General features: G+C 34.1%; 2 protein-coding genes across 6 annotated transcripts in view; one reads left to right on the forward strand and one right to left on the reverse strand.

Annotated features, from left to right (window-relative positions):
* The window catches only part of LOC123700808, a 535,837-nt gene that overhangs the window by 259,545 nt on the left and 251,084 nt on the right, over positions 1–25,208 (reverse strand). The gene's annotated exons all lie outside the window — the stretch shown is intronic.
* LOC123700809 (microtubule-associated protein Jupiter) overlaps positions 1–25,208 on the forward strand; it is an 81,168-nt gene that overhangs the window by 55,685 nt on the left and 275 nt on the right. For 3 of the 5 annotated variants that reach the window (XM_045648149.1, XM_045648152.1, XM_045648151.1), the window contains 3 exons: positions 21,813–21,966; positions 22,272–22,407; positions 23,630–23,722. In XM_045648149.1, coding sequence (XP_045504105.1) covers positions 21,813–21,966; positions 22,272–22,407; positions 23,630–23,722 — 383 coding nt within the window. Of the gene's footprint in view, positions 1–21,812; positions 21,967–22,271; positions 22,432–23,629; positions 23,723–25,208 lie in introns of all 5 variants that reach the window. The other 2 variants (XM_045648153.1, XM_045648150.1) reach the window with 2 other exon arrangements.

The following is a 25,208-nucleotide window of genomic DNA, read 5'->3' on the forward strand; positions in this document are numbered from 1 at the left end:
ATAGGGACAGAGAAAGCGACTTTGTTTTATACTATGTAGTGATAAGCAGTTATTAATTAGAATCTCTTGCTTTGTAAATTTATCGAAATCGACATTTATTTTAATTCTAGAGAGGTACAAATAGTTTAAAATTACATTTCATTTATATAAGTGCATAGCTGCTGCTGCTGGTCAACTAACATGCAATAGCATATATTGGCTTGGGTATTCCTTTTATTATAATCTAGGCAACACATGAACGTGTAACATAAATAATAAATAGCCATATCCACGATCGTACTAAGAACTAGCAATCGCAATCACCCGGTGCATAACATGAGCCTACTCAATATTCATCTCGTATAATATTCAATTAGACCACATCATGTTAATGCACCGTTTCGTATCGCTGCACTTTCAAATAAGAGCCTTAAGGGAATATAAACTTGACGAAAGTGCTTTCAATATTAATATTGGAGATGGATAGATTGGTAATGCAGTCACGTATGAATCGTATCCTTTATACGAAATAACGGGTTGTCTATGGGTCGTCATTATATTTTAGCTCAGTAGGTAGGTCGGTATTTGGGTGCCCTTTCACTCATTGTTCGTTCATAGAAATGTTTTGCTTGTACATAATTATATTCATAATAGTTTAGGAGCTTTTTAAGAATTTTACTTCAGGTGTCTATAGTAAAATTCACAAATCTTTCAAATACATAATTTTAAAACTATTAAATAGTTTTGATTAAACCATGATTCATTAGTTTAACATTGTATCCTTCAATACCATTCCAATAAAAAATTAAAACGTAAATTCACATTTTATATAAGCTGTGCAGCTTTAATCTGTAAGTGCTGTGCTATCTATGCCGGTTATTGCAATATTGCCTCATATTTATTTCCTATATGTTTTCAGATAAAGAGTTATAAAATATGGTTATGTAAGAGTGCTAAATGCTCTCATAAATATTACAGTGCATATAGACCACCCACATTGATAAACCTATCGCTATACTTTCCTATGATAAGGCTTTATTGTTTGACTTATCTCCCTGCTTAATTTCAAACCCACTTGGCGTGTTTTTATGTTGTAGATTATTGTTTATACTGAAATAAACCTTTAATACTCATTGCCCGTACCCGTACTTCCAAAGAGCACATGTAATAGGACATTGATTTTAATAATTATCGTAATTCGTATTGATAAACCTAAAGATTATATATAGATATACTACACATTTTTTTTTCTTTTTCACATATCCACACATAAAAGCACAACTTACACGAAAACACACACACACACACACACACACACGCTCACACATATACACACACAAACATATAAGCGCTTTCCACTTACCTTTATTTATTTTTAAAATTTTCTTTTGTATAACGTAGGTAACTATACTGTTTCGAAATTAATTGGAGAAGCCTACTGGCTCCTGAGACACAGTATTTAACTAATTCAGGAGCCTACGGATTCATAGGTATATAAGGTGTACCTATTTTTTTATGTCAATAAAGTTATTTATTTATTATTTAATTATTTGCGGTAGGTCCCTACAGCATAGATAACTAATTAATATCCAAATACCAAGTACAAATTATATGCACTGTTTTTATGAAAATATCACACATTCTATTCGACATTGTATAAGAACTTGCATCCGACTAGTCTATTTTGAATCCCACATTGATGTCCGCAGTGAAGCGCATGCCGCGGCCGGTTCCTGAAAGCGACGTTGCTAATTTCCTGCCGCTTTAAATATTTCCAATGAAACTATGTCCATGGATGCTTAATGTGTCTTGTTTTCTTTGTTATTTCGTAAGCTCTCGTAGTAGTCTGAATATGCTGCATGCATGATGCATTCAAACGTTTTGTACTGTAGAAGAAGACGGAAGAGTATGTTTTTCTAGGAATCAGTTCTTTGATGTGATGAAGGGACGAATAAAATGAAACAGGCTTCGGTACATAGTTATATTACTTGATAGTAGATTCTTAGTAGGACTATATCATAGCATGTAGTTGAAATTACATTATGTAATCGTGCAAGAGCACTATTGAATTTTAAAGTAATAAATGGGATTTGGTTTTAGATATTTGAGAATAATTTGATAATAGCGCCCATTTATGGTGATCAAGGCGGTTGATCCGACATATTCCTTATTCGATTACACGCGCGATTAAGCTTTAATCCTGTTTCAGTTGGAGCGTGGCGTTAATTAGACATTTTCCTACTTGTCAATTCTGAACATGGAGACCATTTTACACCGTTTAACATCGATACATAAATCCTGTTTAACGATACAATTCTATTACGGTAATTATTACAGTAGTCTAAGCTTTAATATGCAATTTTAATTTGATCACATATACATTTAATTTTCGCTAATAAAACGATGAGGATTATGAATCTTAGCCAAGAGGCGTTTATTGAGGGAAAGTCGGCCGTAATGTGTCATTAAGTTTATTCCTGCCGTGATTTATTGACTAGATGCGCAATTAATTTCGTGCACGTTCGTTGTGGACTATTCAAGATTATTGTACAGGCATTGGCATGGCCTAATGTACAGGCACGTAATTAGATACAAGAAGGGAAGAATGTATCAGGCTTTTAGGATTATTTGTTTGGGTTGTTTTAATGATAGTTAAAAGCACTTAAATTATTCAATTATCTTTGATTTGAATATAAAACAAATTGAAAAAAGCAGTAACGAGACTAGGACTAACACTGTAATGCAGGTATAAATCGATCCAATTATGTAGGTATTTTATTATGGATGCATTACCCAACACGCAACACCGTTCAATCGGATTGAAATCGGATACAATCAAGTGTATCGGAATGAAATGTAATACATGAACTTGAATTACATGTGCGGTTGTAAAAAGTTGATTGACCACGGGCGATTATGGGCTAAATTCCTTACCGAAATTACAAGTTAAATTGTAACTATTGAATTACTTTTACAATTTATTTACTCGACGAGTTTGATGGGAAAGTGAAAACAAAGTGTAGGATTGTGTGAGAAATAAGATCGTATTTATGAAATTGTAGTTGCTAATATAAACGTAGTATCTAATTTTTCAGTCCCTTCACTATATTATAACATTTAATGAACACCAATCTATATGCCTTGATTTGCCAAAAAAAAAATCAGCTTACAACGAATCTTTCACTTTGTCAAATTTCATTTCATTAACGGCCAATTTAATAACCGATCATTGTCTTATTCGCAGGTCTTTATTTTATCTATGGTTGGTCGAAGTGTGTTGTTTAATCTGTCCATTACATCGAGTTCAATGTCCAATTAGGGAGACAAGGCTGCAATGTCGGCGTCTAATGTTACCACCAGCACGCCTGATCTTCCCTAATCAGAGCTAACTTGTATTTGTTTATCGGCAACATTACCTGCGAAATGCAGATCTTGGGTAAAGCAGAAATTAACTTTGCAGAATTTTAGGCTAATGAAACCAAATGTCCAAGTAAGAAAAGTTCAATGCCTACAATTTACATTGTTACTTATCAGATACCAATAAACATGTTCTTCTCCTTAGTCTCTATAAATAAGTACGTAGAAATATAATCCGTGCGTCGTTTCTTTGGTAGATAAATAACATTCTCCACTGGATTATCTATTCGTATTAATAATGATATATTCATCTCGAGAGACATAAATAATTATTGCATACCGCGCAACCGTACTAATTGGTTGCTCATTCAATGCTGCATTTAACCTATTAGCTGCGTATGATTATGTGATAGTAGTGAAGGATGATGGATCGTCGCCGTCCGCAGCCCGGTGACATGAACGTGACGTCCACCGCTGAGATAACTCGAAGCCTGTGGTTTGCGTCGTCTCTGCGATTTATCGTGATCGCTCGATGCTAGCTTATTGGTAATCACGCTGCCCATTAGCCGGGCCGGGCTTCTAATATAGATATAAATTACGAAAAGTTAATTAAAACGCTTATCTCTACGCTTCGACACGCTCGCGAACGGGGACGCACGACGAACGCTCTGCAATATTGGACGATTTATAAGCGAAAGGCGTGCTGTATCTTACGTGTGTCGTCGATTTATGGACGCTGCGAAATTTTAAATTTTCGATATCTGTTATAAATTAGCATACTGCAAGTATGCTAATTTTGTATACGGGTTGTTATTTTAAGTATATAAATTTTATTACATTACATTTACAGTACATTATCTTAATTCGAATGATAATAAAATCGTGTGAATAATTAAAATTAATATCTTTTTATGTGCCTGTGTAAATCAGGGGTAGAGACGTAAATTTTACGATTAACTTTTCGTTAAATTACTTTATCGTTTAATTTATATTATTTATTGATAGATCAACGAATGTTACTAATTTTTCAATTGCTTCTACGTATATGTATAGATTAAACAACAATTTCTCAAACATCTTGATTTTTTTAGCCAGGTGGTACTTACATTCTTAGAAGTATTCGTTTATTGTCTTTGTAAAACTTTTTAAGTTATTTTAAATATATAAACCAAAACCAATATACGCAAGTTTCATTTCAATGCATAATTGATTACTCACGGCGGCCGGCGGGGAATGTCCATTTTATTCAGATGCGGAAATGCATTAGCGTGATAACTGTCACATCTTCCGTTAGGCTATCTATACAATGAGACTGGCAGGCGTGATGCGGCCGCCTCGCCAAATGGACGCGATTCTCACGAGACCCGGCCGCACAGAGTACAGACGTGAGATAAAAATGCAGCGACATTATGCTTAAGTGTTAAGGGCGATTGTATTGTTACTTCTGTACTATCTCTTAAGTACGTTTGGTAAAAGTATTCACTAAAAAAAGTACTAACAAAATGATAAATCGCTCGTAGATTACGATCCACTGTAAGAGATGTAGCTAGTTGCCAGAAGAAGACAATTAACGAGGCAATTTAAGGTAGAAATAAAATACGAGAGTTTAAAGTTCATGACGCTGAAAGCGAGTTTAGAGTTCATGAACAGGTCACAGTGCTGACACGCGTGTATTAATCACTTCAGTAATAAACTTGTGAGTTGTGGGTTTATGATATCACACTTGAATGCCTGCATTAAAGGTTTAACACAGGCATTTGTTGAGCGGAAATTTAATTTTATATGCATGTGTTTATTTAAACACATTAGTTAATTAATGGACTGGAATCATGTTTGGAATCATGTAGTATATTATATTATGCAAAACGCGTGTAGAAGGTAGGTAGGGAAGTCGAGATGAACTTTAGATTTCTTTACATCTAAATTCGGCAAGTCATAATATATCAAGCTGTCAGCTATATTAATTACATAGTGCTCATTATAGTGTGGGTAATGATGATAACTTATGATTGTACCGAATTTATAATGCTCTTTCGCTTTGCGCTTAAAATAATAGTGCGAATGTGAAGCCAGGGTCGTGACTAAAATATGCTTAATGATCGCATGAGAAAGTACGTATTGTTAGTTTTAACTTAATTGATATTTTGGCAAGTGGTGAAAGTGTAAGTTGCTAAATTTGCTGTGAAATTTTACATGCATCGTGGACAAGGCGGTTGGGACGATATGATAAAAAGCCGGCCGGTTTTGAATATTTGTGAAAGTAATTTGTGAATAAATAATGTTTTAATTAATAACGGGTTGCAAATTGAATATGATATGGTGATAATGTTGCTCTACTTTAAACTTTATTTTTTATTGAGAATTATATCCTTATCTTGTTAGTAACTAAACTTGCCAATCAATTAATACGCGTAAACCTTGTTGTACACGTAACTCAGCGTTTCTATGAATTGACATTATCTTAATATATATAAATCTCGTGTCACAATGTTTGTCCTCAATGGACTCCTAAACCACTTAACCGATTATAATAAAATTCGCACACCATGTCCAGTTCGATCCAACTTGAGAGATAGGATAGTTTAAACATGTAGGTACCACGGGCGAAGCCGGGGCGAACCACTAGTTACTTTATATAATATCCCGTACATTAATGCGGTGGAGCGTGCCAGATGCCTGTATGAAACAGCAAGAAAACCGTCAGTTATCTGTCAATACCTATCCGACTATTAACTTCAATCAAGTGGAGGCTGCAATTAAAGTTTCTAATTGAGGTCTTGGACCGTCCGACATAGTATTTATTCTATCGATATCCCTGAGATTAAACACTGTGATAGACACACTCTGTTAAACCAATTATCTTAATATACGAATGATACGCTGGTTTCTTTATAAAGATAGCTGTCTTTGCCTGCTAATAAATAAAGACAAGGAGATTGTGATAGCATAATTTTTAGTTGAACTGTAAAAGTGTAGCCTACTTTAAATTGAATTAGATTATCCTCATCGAGTCATCGTACTAATAATAGCATATACCCTAGAATTTTTCTGAAAGTGTTACATGAATTCATATTCCACACTAAAATACCCAAAAAAATTGAGTATGCTGTAAGCTATTTGGTTAATAATTTCTTCACATAACATTTGCCAAAAATTCTTTACGGTATTTTTTTTTACTGTGTGGCTGGCGTGTTTAGTGGTTAGGTAGTAAAAGTTTTTTTTTAAAAGGGCAATATCTTAGAAAGAAGCGGTTTTTTGCGCATCGTCAACGCAATAAATGTGCTTGAAAAAAAAGTCGACAGCCATTTAAACGGCGCTTGAGTGATTTTGGACGCGTGAAAATGGCTAATTTTGTGTATTATTGTATGGCTGTCAGCCGTGAAAGTCTCGAGATGGGGTCGTCGGGTTACATTTGATTTTGATGTTTCCATGGAGTTTTTATTTGCGTCGTCGGTACTTTTTGCCGATATGATGAATCGACAGTTTGCTTGTTTAAGAGAAAGTCTTTTAATTTTTTTTTGTGCACTTGTGCAGAAGTTAATAGTACTAAATGATTGATTGTGATGTAGAGGGTTAATGGGGTCTGATTTAACATTATTTATTCGTTAGTCCTCGAATCGAGTGGTTAGAAAACATAATGCGTTTATATGCTATAGATGAATCTCATTAATAACATACGTACCTATATACTAGTGCTTTGTATACCTTGTAAAAAATAAATTCCTTTGAATAATATATTGTAGTGTATAATTAAAAATTATTTCAAGATTGTTATTTTTAACGATAAATTACTTTTTGATCACCGATAACAGCCTTGTTATAACTTTATAATAAACTAGCTTTCCACCCGTGGCATCACCCGCGCAGTCAAAGAAAAACCCGCATAGTTCGTTCCCGTGGAATTTCCGGGATAAAACCCATCCTATGTCCGTTCTCGGGTATCAAAATATCTCTATACCAAATTTCATGCAAATTGGTTCAGTATTTAAGGCGTGATTGAGTAACAGACAGAGTTACTTTCGCATTTATAATATTAGTATGGATTACAATGTTTCGTTCGGAAATGTTGTTGTATCACAAATTTGGCCGCTCCCGCGTATCAAGCAAACATTAACAGAGCACGGTTAATTAAATTTAACCGCCGGTTTGTGTAACGCGATTGTTTGTACAGCTACAGCATTGTATATGCCTTAAACGGTAAGTGTAAACAGGGATATTACATGTTGATAGGAACACGTAGGAACGGAAGTGATTCCCGACTGCTTCGGGGTCGTCAACACGGTAGAAAATAGCTGGACGATTGCAAGGTATTTGTTTCCAATTATAGCGCACACGCGGCACTCGTAAAGAATCGTGTTAAACTAAATTAATTGATACTCTTTGTATCTCGTATGGGATGTTAATTTTAGATGGGTGCATCGGTTTGGGAGATTTACTTCATACTTACTTATCTTGAGTGTTATGTATTGACTGTATTGAATATAAAGTTGGTGTAGCAAGCTAAATTAGTTGCATTTGGATTCTACTGTTTAGTATGATGCGATAACACGTCTTCACGTTAAATTCTTGACACGAACCAAAAGGCGTGAGAATTGTAACTTAATTACGTATTACATGTCCATTGTTCGTGTGTCAATTATGAAAATGTTATGCAATTTTTTTTTGTAAACAAAAGCTTAAAAAGCTTTTTAATAATGTATAAATTTGATCAGGTTTGGACTCCATTGAATAATAATTATTGAGTGTAGAGCAATGTTTCTAAAACATTCAGGTTCATTATAATACAATTATTTGATTTTATTAATGGATCAATACGATCTTTGGCTTCAATTATGAGCCCTTAGGGCACTCTCTAAAACAAAATCATACATATATCAAAACATCAATAAGTCCACATTAACTGCAAGTACCTCAACGTTACGACGAAAACGAATTTTGCCACTCTTTCAAGCTGTCAAATTACGTGATATTTTCGTTGCAAATCCATAGCTAATCGAGTCATGATATTCTGACACAATCTGTCAGGAACGTGACATAATCACGGCTTTATTGTTAAAAAAAGAACTGGTTCAACGCAAAGTGATTTCTATAATATTTTCTTGCATAATAGTGGACAAAAAATAAGTACGATGTAAATGAAAGTGACAGTTCGATAATACATTCCATTGCATTTTTTTATCTCGCCTACTTTTACTGGAATTTACCTGAAATCGCTTTTCACTATTATTTTAATGAACTACATATTTTAGTATAACATTAATTTAGTCGAATCATTAACCGTTGTATAAAGTATTAGGTCATATTATGTATCTCATATTATGATATATTCGCAAAATATTTTTAGAAGAGAATGATGGAAGAAAATTTTGAGTGTAAATATAGATTACACTTGCACTACTTAGATTTTTAAATAAGATTAGTGTAGTTTCTGCTCCAAATATTGTTTTTTAACTCAATTATTTACCTAAGTAGGTACACAGAATTTTGCGAAAGGTTTGCGGAGCAAAAAGCTCAGTTGACCATACGTAAAACCTAATATTGAATGTAGGCATGATACTTCTCCTAAGAAAGTACCTATCCCGTACAAATCTTTACAGTCCCCAAGTAGGTGGTATAAAAATACACTTTCAAATCTGCCGAAAATACTTTTTATGGCTCTTACGGCTTATCGATATAACAATCAGTCGTGAAGCAGTTCTGTACCATGCCCCGTTACCAAGACTATGAAAAATACTGTAAAAACATAACATAACCGATCAATGTCGTGTGCTGGAACAATATTTCATGTCTTGTATTGACGTAATGCCTACTGTATACAAGGTCGACCTAATTTAACAAAACATGCTCAAATAAGCAAAGTCGCAACGGTAACTCTTGGTTTTTATTGCCAGTCATAATTGATTAGTCAGCAAAAAATACGTCTAGATTTGTATCTAGATTGTCTGTGATTCAACATATCGTAGAGTTCAATTATTAGTTAAATTTTGTCAAAATTCTTTGGATATTTTCATTTAAAATTTTTACGAATTTATGAATATTTCATTCATTAACTGTTCCTTTCATTACTCTACTTTTAGATCTAATTGTGAACTCGAATTTTTAACTAAAAATATAATAAATCTCCAAAAATATATTGTCTAATTATGTTAACAGTCCCTGTAAAAAGGTGACGTTAAGTGATAGTTTCATTAACAATTAAGTAGTTAAAAGAATCATTAACTAGTATTAAAACTTTGACGACGAAATCGGTACATAATTATTAATAGTTTCCTTAGCTGATATTTTTTAAACTAGTTAACAATATCCGTCGTAAAAAGCTTGAATTGATGCTTTAAAAGTTGTTTGAATAATATTACTTCCAGGAAACTTTATCAAAACAGGATTATCGATTGCAATTAGCACAAACTTAATATATAAAAACAAGCTACGATATAATATAGTGATGGACATTATCATTAAAATGTAATTGTACTTCATTAGATAATTAAAATAATAGTAACTGCAATTTTGTATTATTATATTATTAAATTAATTATAAACAGGTTATAAATATTCTTGATACAGTACCTAAATAATAATAGTATAAAGTAAGTACATAATTATCGGTTAGAAGATGCAAATAGCATCGGGAAAATAACAGAATTATGCGAATGATACAAAACAGACGTGATTTGCAAATTGCAAAGGTCAGTCTGCGTTTAATCTATGTCACTTGAGGTTTAAATACCATTTGATTGCAACTAAAACCAGACGCTGTTCAAGTGTCGAAGCGTGTCCTAATTATGTTTCCAGTATTCCTTGCTTTATTGGTTCACCTCCAGTCTCGAAGACTGGACACATCATGAAGTAGTTCCTATGCGTAATGCGTTAGTTTGTAGTTATTATAGTGAGACATAGCTAACTGAGTACCTAGTATAACTATATGAATCCGAGCACTAGTATTGTCACCTACATTGTAATGCACAATTCTATTATACATAATATTCCACTTTGAGCAATGTTTAATATTTTTTTAATGTATAAATAGTAATTTAAAGATAATTTCGAAATACCGGAATCGACACTGCTCTAGCATAAAAATTGTTGATTGATGCCTTACCTACATACGATACGTTTAAAACGTAATACGGAAGAAATGCTCTTATAACTTTAACGAATTTCATGTACTTCTTGTATCCGATTCGCGTGTTTGTGCAGAAATTATTTATTTCAATTTTGATATCTGTCACGCAAACAAATTTTACGCTAAGTTGATTTCTTGGGGACAACCCATAATTTTATGAGAAGATTAATATAACCTGTCTTCGTTAATTACCTTTATAACTTTCACGATCATTTACTTTCGATTAATTGTTGATGGAAATTTCGTTTAATCATAATTGTTATGTTTATTTGGAATTTAATTGTTATAAAGGGATTAAAGTCGTATAAAAACTGCCAGTGATTTATACAGATTATTGCCACATTGACGTCCTATAATTAAGTGTTATTTCACACTTCACAATAAAATTAGAACACTGATCGCATTTCTTCGCCTCCGTTTATTGGTTAATGTTCGTGACAATTGGATACGCATTTTGCTTCTTATTGAATGTTGTGAAACGTAACACGATACATTAGAAACACTTTAAATTGTTTATATCTTTATACGTGTTTTTGTTAATCATAACAAAAAATAATGACAAGATGAAATGCAATTACCGTTCACGTTAAGATTAAATAAAACATAATTCTAATCTTTTCAATTGCATTTTGTATTAAAATCATTTGTCTTATCTTTCTTTATGGGTATTGTGTACTTTTGATTACCTACTGCAATATTATAACGCAAAAAAAATAAAATGTCCCTCCTACATGTCATATCGGAAAAGCACTATCTTGTGCAGTCCACACGCTTGATTGAACACGAACCTTATTGGTAATTATCGCATAAATTCAACACTATAATCAATTTGTCATGTACTTTCTTCGAGATAACTGTGTATCTGCAACAAAATGCACAATTAAAAACTGTTTTGCGCAGATTTAGAGCGTGACTGGTGCAGTACCGTTGATTACATGCATTTAAACAAGCGGAACGGCTAATGAGATTATTATGCGCTGTTAGATAAGTTGATAAATATCTTATATCGTTTACCGCCTAAGGGCTTTTGGATAATTTGCAAGCGGTGCTAAGTGCAGCGCTGGCTGGTCATTCGAGTTTATAGGTGTCAATGCTGTAAGCATTATGCGCGTCTATCGATAACAGTAATTATTATGTATTTATATTTTTACACTTTAGTCGATGTTGTTTTTTAAGATCGATATTAATATTTGGTTTCTTTTTTCAGGTATGTATCCGACACCGTTTGACTGCATCTTGGCTGTGCACTTGTGCAGTAAGTCAATAAAGTTCTTGGAAGCAAAAATATTTGAGTTGAAATAGGAAAACTATAAAGATTTATTATATATAGTCTGTTTCAATGCACTTATAATGGATAGAAGCAAGGCATCTTTTAACAAGCATCATAGCTATATAATTTGAACGTATATTATTTATCAAACTATTTCATTGATCAGTAACTCCAATAGACAATAGTTTTATATTAGTCTAATTTTTATACGTTTACCTAAAATTTAAAATACTTTAAATATAAAATAGAGTAAAAATGATATCATCTAATGCAATGAGACGTGTGAACGTAAATAGCCATGTGCATTGTGCATCAGGTATGTACGCGGAGTGTTGATAGCGCGTGCACCCTTCGGCGGACTAATTTGTGTGCGCGATCGACGCGGAAACTGCTCTCCTCATTACGTGGACTGATTGATTACGGCACCGGCGTTGTTTTGATCTGAACAATGGGCTTGTATGGTGTTTACACGTATAACGTTTGGTTGTGCGGTTAAATATTAAGCGGATAAATTTGTGGTAGCAATGGTTCATTTAACAATCAACAATTACTTGTATTATAACTCAGTACTTTTTTATTATGAGAACGTTTCAAAAAGGTAACAAAGAAGAGAAGTAATACATAGGGGTGTAACTGTAAGTGATAGTTTTAATAAAGTAGGTAACGTTATTGATAAATCTGCATTTATTGAAATAAGCAGGCCATTTTACAATATACATGATATAATATAACAAAACTCATTCTTCCAATTTATTGAAAATACCCCCCACTATTAAGGAAAAGCAATCAATCCTTAAAAGCAATTGGTTTTCAAAAGCTTTTCCCAACAAACTGTTATAGACCACCAGAGGGGTGGTCAATAACAGTTAACCCTTTAATTACCTCCGCCGTTGACTCATAGTTTGCGGCACACACAATTTGCGTATAATTTCGCCACGTTGTCGGCTCGCTCCAGCCACATTCTAATCACCAGCCCGGGCTAAAGGTGCTGGCTGTTACGTGAATTATAGATATTCGCTATTAAATTGTTACGAGTTATTGTGAAATCTCTATCTGCACGCGGAATATAGATGCGAAATAATTACCGGCTGGCGTTCACGCTTTGCTACGTGTTATATACGTGTGGTATTATTAGATAAGTTAGGGACTGTATTAAAATGCAACTTGTGCAACTGTGTTTACGAACGAGTAGGTATAGGTACTATGTATGTTTATCTTTTGTAAATAAATCTCGACGCATTCATCTTTGAAATGGCAGTTCCCTTCATAATTTCCCGCCTCCATTGAAATGTCAAAGTGACAGCGACTCCAATGGACAATCTGTCATTATTTTTAACTTGTTTTTATAGGTATTGTTGTAGTATTATAGATAATATTGGTATTAATTAAGTCGCTTTAGTAACAGTTGTATCAATTAATGTCACTATAGACATCAGATAAACTACCGATACAATTAGTTGGTAGGATCCGTTGAGACCAACCCACGCGGTCGTTTAGAAAAGTTATCGACCATAACGATGAACTTTATTCGGTCGTCTTTATTTAATTAATGGTCGTCGATTTGACTTAACCTTTTTTAGATCTAGATTAGATATAATTGAATGAAAAAAACTGTAATATCGAGTTTCAATGGAAATTGTTTAAATGACTCACATAAAATTAAACAATAAGTAATCGATGCTGAAATGGTGTTCCGTAAAATATGAAATATCACCGATAGTATTGATCTTTATCACATAAAAATATGTATTAAAATAATTAAATATCGGAATCTAAATTTTTAAACATTACTTATACGTTTCTAATCCATGTCAGCGACAATTCTAACATGCGTGAAATGGTCTGTTTCCATATCTTTCAAGTATTTTCTACAAGCAGCTTATGTGAACGGATGTGTCACGTTAGTAATGCTTGCTGTAAGCCAGCGTTACGCCTCAATGTCTGTCCTACGTCCTAGGATAAACTTTCCCCTATGCATATGCTGTTTATTTATGTAACAGTTGTTTGACAATGTGTGGACAGATTTGGTTCGATATTATAGTGCTAGTTTTAAATGTAATATGAAGTTGTAATAACGTACCAGCAAAAAAATAAGGACAGACAAGGACGCTGTTTCCGATAAAAGTTAATATTAGGATTTTGGCAGTCACAGTTAAGTTTTGACATTAAATTTTCATAAACAGCATAAATTAAAATAAATTTTGTTCTCAAAGTGCTTAGGGCGTTTCTAATTTCTAAACATAACATTACGTTATCAAAAAGTCATCGCTACTAACCAGTAAAAAGGCGTGCTTAATATTTTAGGTTATTGACTGCCTTCAAACACGCTCTACAATTTATTTAACCTTAATCGTATAATAAAGTCGATCAGATTTCATTCGTACATAGTTATATTTGTAATAGCGTTAATGAGACCACACGGTCCGAGTATATTCTCTGAGAATTCATTATTCGTGCATTACTCCGTATCACGATCTTATCTACAATTCAACAATAATTCGCGAGGAGATATCGATTTCTCTTCCGAGATTGCGATCGGACGTCACAGAACGAAACGCCTTGATCGGTAACATCGAGATCGTATCGATTCATTTCAAATGTCGGCTTGCGTTCGTACCTAATGCACTGAGTAAACATATTGATTGTTACCATTACTAATGCTCACTGAATACCGATTACGATCGTATCGAGAAAGCTCGAGTGCATTACGACGTTTTTTGCTGCGTGTTTAATGGTTAATCTTGTCTGGAAGTCAATGGAAACGGAGCGCGAACTTTCGATCGTTAGTTGCGATATAGTGGTGAAGGAAGACGGTAGACGCCTAGCAGACATCGCTGGGGTTGTTGACCGGGTTTCGTGCCTAAAGCCGTCGCCGAATAGAGGGCGAAACCAAAGCTGAAATAAAACGTCCTACGCGGCGTTTGACCACCACGCACTAGTGTTTATTATAGTCGCAATAGAATTTAAAATGCAAAACACGAACGGAGATACTAAATGCGTACATTGTTATCACATATCGCAACATGAATTTAATCGAAATATTATGGAAACAATTTGTAAATAGAACAGGTTTATTACACACAATTAAAAGTAGTATAGCCGCATGGGAACTCAGGCGATAAGTAGAGGCTTATTGCTAGATCTACGAAACACTTTAACATGGATCGTTCCAGTCCCTTGGCTCCGATAATCTGAATCATGATAGTGCTCCAGATTGTTTCGTTCTTGAAACTCGTAAAGCACGTCGTTATAAACGTAAAACATTTATTTCATGTAATTAGTTGATTTTGGATATAGTTAGACGAAGGAAAAGTAATACGTGGTTTATTTTCTTTAAACTTCAAGTCTAGACATAAACAAGTTTAATATTAAATAATTATGTCTAGGGTTACAAAGAACGCTAATATATATTTTCCTTCTACGACCATAATTTCACTCAATGTGCTCTGCGCGTAGTTTTTAAATTAGGTACCTATTTTAAAAAGTAAATCATTCTTATTAAAGGCCTCCTACGTATGCAATAACGGCCCAGTAGCTTTGAAAATAATATTGTTATAAACAAAGTAAATGAGAATAACCTTATTAAGCACTAAAAGCCCGAGTTAATAAAGTCGTATAAACATTTCTAACTTATGTTTAGCGTTCCGAATAGTCGAAGCACTAATTAGCTAGGTTCGCCCTCAGTGCTCAAATTGTATACCTACGAAGGAAGTTATACAACAGCCAATTAGGGCTTTATGTCTTGCAAATAATGACTCTGTTTCTGTTCGCTGAAATATGTCTGGAATAGGTGTGATATTCGAAAAATGCGTCGAAACAAAGGCTCCTTCGTTCATTTTCACACCTTACTCTATGTGGTGTTAATAAGGATAGTTAAACAAAGCTTATCCACATTAGCTTTGCAAGACGTTAATTTTTGGGGTGGGTGGAACGTAGAGCTAGAGCAAGAGCGTTCTTCCGTGTGACCAGACCGTTCATCTTTAAGTGTGACCAGAAACTCGTTTTCAGTATTGTTCAGTATTGGAAAATTGCATAGAATCTTTTCGAACGCACTAAGAACAATGAAAGAATACTCTACGCCTGTTTATACTTAAAGAATTTGATATGTGAGGTTAGAATAAGCATTCGCTCGTTTTATGTAAATGCATTGTGAGCCTTGCAAATTGCAAAAAAATGAATAGAAAAATATAGTTTGAAATTAACATGTTATACAGTTTATTCGTAGCTATTATTTCTCAAGTACACGAAAACCTAATAATAAAGCTTTTTAAGTCATCCAAACTACTTGAATTTTCATTATTTACCACACAAGGCCGTGACACCATTTTTATTGAAGATATTACATTTGAAAGGTGCGAGGAGATTGGACAAATTATCAAATAGACGGTCTCATTTCCGAGGTAATTTATAAATTTCCTTTGTGTCGCGGTAATGATAAATAAGCAGCAATGAATCGACAGTTTCTTTGTATGGTGATCTATATTTGAGTATAATATAAAAGATGTATTTGGGGCAGAGAATGAAGAATATCGGAGCAAATAAGACCGTAGGATTAATATTATTAATACTACGGTCCGTGTCGGCAAATTTTACAGAAAATATGAAGCTGAATACATATAAAACATAAAAAGCTTATAAGCTTAAAATCTTCATTCGTTCCAGGCCAAGTAATGTAGGTTCAGTTTGTTTCATAAATCAATGATGCAAATAAGATTATGTATTTATTATTTAGGAATCACATTTTCCAACACGAAACGTACCGTTCATTTGCTCTGCTTATATTTTACTAGAAAATTTTAAGCAATATCCTATTTGTTCGATAATCCAATTAACATGAGCTTGGAGCTTTCTTCATAGAGTTAAAGATACCGTATCGTTATAGTTCAGGATACATCGCCCATTTTTGCAAGTGACTACTATCAAGCTGATTTTCCGTTTGTAGCTTTATTTTGATGAGACACCGAATAATTTCGTGTACGAAACTCTCGATTGTGGTAGCTAACAGAGATAACAAGGATAAAATTTTTTGATTTGATGGTTCTCAAATATTTATTACGCAATTTATAGGACAATATGTCTGTTGAATTATATAAACATTAACTAAGTGAAAACAAAAAAAATCAGTAGGACAAATATTTTTTCGAATAATTTAGGTAATTATCTTGAGATTGAAAAAAAAATTCAGTTAGTAATAAATATTTGAGAACCATCAAAACTTAAATTTTTATCCTTGTTATATCTGTTAGCTACCACAATCGAGACTTTCGTACACGAAATTATTGGGCGTCTCATCAAAATAAAGCTACAAACGGAAAATTAGCTTGATAGTAGTCACTTGCAAAAATGGGCGATGTATCCTGAACTATTAGAAAATAAGCATAATTTACTTGTAGTTAGGTACTTGGTACCGTAATAAATATGACAATAACATGTATTTCAGTATGCATGTCATTAAAATCAAATTGGCGCGAAAGTGTGTAATCTCTGGCCCACAACGTTATGTATTGACTTTCATTTGAAAACGAAGAACAGTTTCTCTTGACGTTCCGCATATGATAAAGTTACTTGGGCTCTCATTACCTTCGATATAATTAGTCTACGTCACCCGTCCTGAAGATTATAAAATGCTAAAACACTACATCATTACCGAGTCGAGCCAGGCCGTGTCGAATGTCGATTGCAGATTCATAATATGGATAGTTTAAGAGGCCTACACCACCGAAACTAGCGCCACCGAACATTTTATTTTTTTACTCCTTAACCAGATCAAATTTAAAAAATCTAGCTCGGTACTTTGCTAGTATATTACTTGTAGTATTTTTAGTATTACTTTTCACTATTCTAACTGTTCATTATTCTAGAGAACTTTTGATTACCGCCAAAAGTGGCCACTTTTGGCGGTAATCAAAAGTTCTCCTAATTTACCGAATGCAAAATAATGAAAAGTAATACCAAAAATACTACAAGTAATATACTAGCAAAGTACCGAGCTAGATTTTTTAAATTTGATCTGGTTTAGGAGTAAAAAAATAAAATGTTGGGGGGGCGCTAGTTTCGGTGGGTGACGTTATCTCGTGAGCTATCTATGAAGAGTCGGGGAATGAATTTATGACATCGTGCCGTAATTGTAGGAATAGTCGGATCTGTTTTATGATTATGATTATGCAATCGTTCATTCAAGGAATAATTACAATAATTATCGGCGTTGATATTTGAATGTTGATGACTATCTAATTTTTTAGTAAAACAGTTCATAGTACCTCCTATATTATTTTGACCATCATTAAGGAACGAAATAATTTTGGCTTATTATACTGATGCATTGAAAACAGTATAATTAAATGAAGATGTTATAATTATATTGGATGGTTACATTATGACGTGTTCTATTATGGTTTTTATTCAAACAGCTATTATTATTAAATGAAATGTGTGTATAACGTGGCGTTGTTTACACACCCACAAGAGCAATTTGCTCTCACGCACTTTTCCCTTGGTTAAATTATACTGGGCTTCGATATAATGTATCTAGTCCCCTTTCATTTCCTCTATAAAAAACATTGATTGTGTATTTTACGTAAATTGTTCTTATCTTTTAAGGAAATGTACTTAACTATTTTCAGGCAAACCCGCGCATTTTGCTCTGTAATAATATGAAAGTAAAGATAACCCCTTATAATAAAACTGTGTCTAAATAAAAAAAAAATATTATGAAGGCACCATCTATCACAAAAGTACTGAGTCAGAGATTTAGTATGGCATTGCATGCGGTGTGCAATGCAATTCATGGTTGTAGGCATTTTCATGTGACAGACGAGCAGTGGTGCATAGCGGCCGGAAACCGCACTAGCGCGCTATCGATTTACTTATCTGCGATGCGGAGTATAGTCTGTGTTCTGTACCATAGACTAGGATTCTTAATTATTTAAAAAATGTTTTCTTTTTTAGAATAAGTTTGTGGTCAAAGATTGCGTCTTCATAACTTGGATACGATATCTGTTACTGATTTAGAGCAAAAGACTATTCAATACAATGGAGTCCATGGTATTTACATAAACTTGGTTCTCACGTATAAAATAGACACAATATCTCAAATCATACATCTGACAGTGTTTAAAATATCAAATCTCAAAACCTACACAGTGAACCAGATCTTTTGAGATTTATACTGAAACCGTCACATAACTATCATAATATTCATGTCGGTACTCTTAATGTCGCGCTGTCTTATCGATTGTTGGATCTAGAATCTAGATATTTAAGGCGAGGCATTTATGCTGTCGCGCTACTGTGCGTTGCGGTCGCGGTCTTGTCGTGAGTGTCGCATCAAACACTTATAAAGAATGGGAGTTTTAGATTTACGACGCTCGTGAATGTTTGTTTTCTCTTTGTCTGAACTGGCCGGTGATAAATGAATTGATTGTTCTTGCATTTATAGTTTTTCGTATAAATTGCGGTCGACTACGAAATTTACGATCGCGTGTGACGTTTCAATACTTTCAATACGTCTGTATGCAGATAAAATTACCGATTGATTGTGTACATAATATAAATCACTATAAGAATTTCTAATTTTTTATTTCTTTCTATAATAAGTATTTTACTCGATTGCAATTTGCAATAAATAAAATGAATTTTACTTCGAATATTTTTATAACTCAAATAACTGGAAAATTCTGAAAGTTGGGATATTTAGAATAAATTCAAATATGTAAAATATCTGTGCAGTGACTGAGATAGTATTTATATGCTTTCACATGTTAGTTTGCACGCTCGAATAATTTTACTCGGCCGCATTTGAAATTGATGCCTATTACATGAGTTGCTACATAAATTGTAATGTACTGGCCTTAGATAGGAACTAATAGGTTGCTGAAGAAATGGGTAAAAAGACGATTAAGCTCCGTTGGAATAGCTGGAGTTATACGTTTTATTTGCTCTTTTATAAAGTAAATTAAGGTTGACATTTATTGTATGGGGTTTCATGTTTGTATTATTGCTCTTTAAAAGCAATAATAGATAATACTTTTAATTCGATTACAAATAAAGTTGGATTGATAAAGAAACATCCAAGTGGAAAATGTAGAGCATCTTTACAATATTTTTCTTTTATAATAAGCTCAAATTATTTCCATCAATATTCAATCAACTTTAGTATTTTTTTAAACGTCATCATTAGCCACACGCCCATTTCTTACTAAACAGTTCATTCAGTTTCATGTAGCGTTAAATCCAAAAGCATTTACTGGTGCAAATTATTGCAGCCGCACATCCGAGCTATAAATGACATCTCGTTATCGCATCTTCAGCATGTCGTGTGCTTCAGGCGGTACATTAAGGGTGCTTTACCATGCATGTGAGATAGGGTTGCGTTTCATACCATGAAGTCTGTTACTTCTTAAGGGTTAAGCTCAGAGTTGATGGAATAGGGTTGAATGAATTGAAGAATGTTGAACGGCGAATATCATCACACACAACGTAGACGTTCTGATGATGATATTTGTAAATAAAGTTAAGTAGTGTTAGAAATTTTATTGTCTAAAAACTTGAAAGGATGTGCTGATTACACTCATCTCAGTATTAGGCATGTAAATATTTACCGCCTACTTATATGTTCTGGTTTTAAGCTCATCTGCCGTAACGTAAGCCATCGTTTTTTATCAGGATATTGGATAAGTATATTCAAAATTGCATGATTATAATCGGCAATCCCGTAGTATATTTTATTCAAGAATAATTAAACATTTGTTTATGATCGTTGGCCGCTTAGCTTCCCCGTTTATCTCGACTGGATAGTGGATACGCGTCCCTATTTTACATACATATGTGTACCTACTATGCCTATCCCAGCCGCTAATCTAATATCATGTTGAATTTACTTGACACCCCGGCACTAAATCTGGCACGTTATAAGATCGCATACAAGCTTGTTAAACTTAACGATAATGATTTTCCTGATTGCGATCTTGTTTTAGAAATTATTTCGTTACCGTGCAATTTAGAAAATGAGCGCTGACAGCTCCCGAGATCTCTTCGGAGTGTTTATTCCTTGCGTTCTTGTGGAAATCTCTACAATTAAAATAGACTTCATGAAGAGCGTGTAATGATTGTAATAATAATGCGTGAATGTTGGATGCAATGTTGTTTAACTTCAATCATATGGAGCTAAACACGTTTCTACATAATGAAAAGGGCATTGCATGCGATCCAAATCGCCATTAACAGATTGGCTCGAGATTATAATATTAAAACCAATAGTGAGGTCGATGAACTCGAGTTAGGAGACCCTTCAAATAATTGTAATGGTTTTTTAACGCGAATGTATTGATTAGTGTTTGACCACGAGGTTCCCCCTGCGGAAGTGGGCCCGTCCCGCGCGGCAGTTTTGACCATGCATGTCCACTCGGGCGAAGGGAGTGCATAATGTGCATTCAGTAGGTATTAATGAACTTTTCGGATCGGGTTGCGGTAAAATAATCCGTATGTAAATAGGATTTTAAAAGGGTGCTGTATTCATTACTCAGGTATCATTAAAACGTGCATACAATTCAATGAGGAGAATATTTCGGAAAAGCAGTATGGTATTTCCTCTAAAATATTAATTTTATAACGAAAGTTTCGGAAGCAGTCTTCAGTTAATATGAAATATAATTATGGGGAGAGCTCAATTCTGAAAACTTCTAGTGTTTACAACTGGAAGTATTATTTTGGCAACCATTTCTATACTATAAAGTAGTAACAGTTTAAAATTAAGATAAATTGATTGTGGTTTGTTTTTGTTTTCTTGTTGGATAAGGTTGGCAAAGAGTTTTCAATTCAGTTGAATTTCTCGTCATGAGATTTAAGTTTTTGAATTTTATTGTAGTTTAATTCTCTGTAAAAAATGTAATTACGATCGATTTCATCCTGGAGTTATAGATACTTATTTTGAACTTTCAGTTATCAAATATCAACATACCACAATAAATACTATTATAGACCTACTGGTAAATAACTCACACTCACGGTTCCGATCTTATTTATCAATAAAAAAAGACCCCTCGTATTAGTCTACGAATTCACATTAAAAAAAATTAATTTCAGAGTTCCAAATGCGCCGAAGAGTTGCATCGCGGAGATCTTCAACGGCGATGTGACGGATGGTGGCAGTCCCGTCAAGAACGGTTCGTCCAAGCCGCGCAACGTCAAGGACACACCGACTCGCCCAAGGGACACGCACTCCAGACTATTTGGTCAGGTAAGGTATTTAGTAGTTGGGAAAAAAGACAATCTAAAAAGAAGGTGGAAATTTAGAATTGCTAGGGAAATAAAATGGATTTGGAGATTATTAGACTAACATTGTCCTCATTCTCAGATCAGAGAAATGAGGCATTTTAATTAAATAGCAATGACGAAGCAATTTTATTTTTGATAGGTATGACTTTTCGTTTCTTTTCGTACTTTCTTCGAGTACGAATTGTTGTAAATGCTACAATTTTATATGGAACTCATTACCTATTACATAACTGTCACTTGGTTAACATTATTGATCGCACATTCCAGGGTGGATCGTCATCAGTGACGCCAATGATAACGGACACGATCCGCAGTCACATCCAGTTCGGTGACGCGGCGAACGGCGGCAGCCCCGCGCACTCGCCCAAGATGAACGGGAGCGCCATGTCCACGCCCAGCAGAGGTGAGACGGAGCCAGCTGACCACTGTGAGTCGATTCTGATGTAGGCACGATAGCACTTGCAATCATTGAGAGCCAATCGAACGTGGATGGGAATTCATATCGCTACTTCTAACACATCTTTTTGTTTATGCTGTCCTGGTATACTGGGACAGTACAGGGAGATGCGTTAGAGGTCTAATGCAATAATAAACACGTAACATTGATTCATTTTCATATAACAATAACATAATAACTAATAATTAATATCTACAAGTAATTAATCAAAACTGCCACAAGCGCGAACGCTATTTATAACACTAGTTAATTAAAAATAAACATATTTAATTATTATAACTTTCGTTACTCAATTACACTAAATGTACAATGTACATGCCGTGTTGGAAGTATTTGCTCCACAATGTTAACATCATTGTTTACAACTTTTACTGCAATCATAATTATAATGTAGGTACCTATGAATGTGGGTTTAATAACAGTCGCAGTCGGACAAATATTTTACCTGACTGCTGTAGGGCTACTTTCAACATACTTACGAGCAAACCCATAAAATGTTAGCGACGGTAATAACAAACTATAATAGTGGCGTGGAGAATTTGTATAATTATACAATCTCGAAGGCGTCATAAGTATTGCAACAGCGTGTGTGAATTCCTTTCCACTTTCGTTTAATATCAAGCCTACATAGATGTTGTTAATTCTGTAGAATATGCAACCTCTGTGTATGTGGTATTAGGCTCGCGTGCCCAAAGCACATTAAATTGCATATGTGCACGCTACAGAGATCGCTTCACAAATAAACACTTATCTTCTTTAATACCCTTCATATTTAATGATTATGCTAAATACCCTTTATTGATTATGCTAAAATGTGTATATGCTATCGCCGAATACATTGTAACAATGGCTCAAAATAATACAATGCTTTGTTTAAGCCGAGCATCAAAACAAAGATTTGAAACAATAATAATTTTGTTTGATAAGATCACAAACAATGTTTATGTTTAATGTAAATTTTCAAAGATCTCATCTATCAATGAAGATCATATTTGTGTAATATGCAATATGCATGAACTCGTCTTTAAATATCTATTGAACAATAGTCTATTGAGCAATAGTATTGCATTCGCCATTCGATGAATGAAATTAGTATTAAACATGGAAGTTGTTATAATGTAATAGTAAGTCTATCTTCGGATGAAAACCGTTTGTTCTGAATGGTCAGTATCGTACTCGCCACCGAAGAGGAATCCAGTGACTGGAGACGGTGTGCAACTGCCTCCGCAACGCCGCAGACATCCGGGCGCCGCCCTGCGAGGTGCTGACTCCGACTATACACAAGATCCTCATGAACCACAACCGACCCATCGATATTACACTCCCGAATGGCCTCCTAAACCCGCAAACTACTACGTACCCTCCACGACCAAACCCAGCTTAAACATTCGACAGACCCCTTACACGCTGCTCGGTCTCGAAACTGATGATCCCGAGATAGAACATCCAATAATCGACCCAGACTCTCTAGAACCTCAACTGGTTCTTGACAGGCATTGGCCTCCATTTCCAGCACAACATTACCTCGAACCGAAGGAACATCACATACCGCATCATCCTTTACCGCCTCATGCTCTTGTCGGTATGATTTCCGCTTTAGGAGAAATACCTCAACTTGACTATAAATATAATCCCATTCCCAGTTTGGACGGGCCGATAGATCCTTTTGTTGTAGCTAACCTCGATCCCCCTCCGACTCTTTTTAAATACGAAAGAGACGGTCCTATCCCTGATGTCATGCCTCTTCAGACTTCATGCGGTCCCGGTCCCAGTACTTTGACGGGTTTCCCTCCAATTTTTCATAAGTATGTTCCCGGATTCCTGTTTGATAGAAACCGACACCCAGAGGACTTCAAACATAAGACGTATTATGTAGACTATGTTCGCCGAAGAGAAATGGGTGGGTGTTTAATTTAGACTGAAGGAGCACCGGCTGTAAATTATAATACACCAGGCAAAGACCTTATTCTACAGCACGTTGAATATTCGAGTTTATTTGCAAAAATCTTTGAGACGATTCCTTCATGTCCCTAAATTAAGCGCTCAATACTAGGCTTTTTGGTGTTAAAGAAGTATTTATTAGAAAAATTTAGTTGTGATTTGTGTTAGCATTTGATGTTGTAACTTTGTTATTTTTATATTTTTATGCTTTTTGTTGTTTTTTTTTAATGTTATAATATTATGTATTCCTGTAGTTAATTTAGAATAAATTATGTAATTAGAGCACGCAATTTTTTTTTCTACTCTATGGTATCGTCTTTTGATCTACACTTATTTAGTTGGGTATATTTAGAAAATAATAATGTTTTTTTAACTTTATCTAGCTTCATTTGTATTATTATATACGGATTCATCCTTAGATAGACTTCGTTAGGCCTAAATTATTGTTGAATGTTGTTTTAATTTGCATGTATGAACGTAGGTACGCTGTAGAGTTTTTAAATAAAATGTTTTAGATTTATACTTATTCCAGAAATTTCTATATCATATGTAGCTTGTAAACATCATAAATCGCAAAACAAAGAAAGTCATTTTCTTTAAATTATTATTTAAGAAGTTATATCTTTACACATTTTATTTCATGGACTCTGAAAATGGACAACATTGAATTGCGATTTTTGTTTGTTTTCATAAACATTGTATCGTTCATGTAATTTAAATAGCTTTTCACTCTATATTATTCTTGCTTACTGTGTAATAAATCAAAATTTTCTTATTAAATATATTATTAATTTGTATTCAATATT

The sequence above is a fragment of the Colias croceus genome, chromosome 20 (assembly GCF_905220415.1).
Source record: "Colias croceus chromosome 20, ilColCroc2.1".
NCBI classification, from domain to species: domain Eukaryota; kingdom Metazoa; phylum Arthropoda; class Insecta; order Lepidoptera; family Pieridae; genus Colias; species Colias croceus.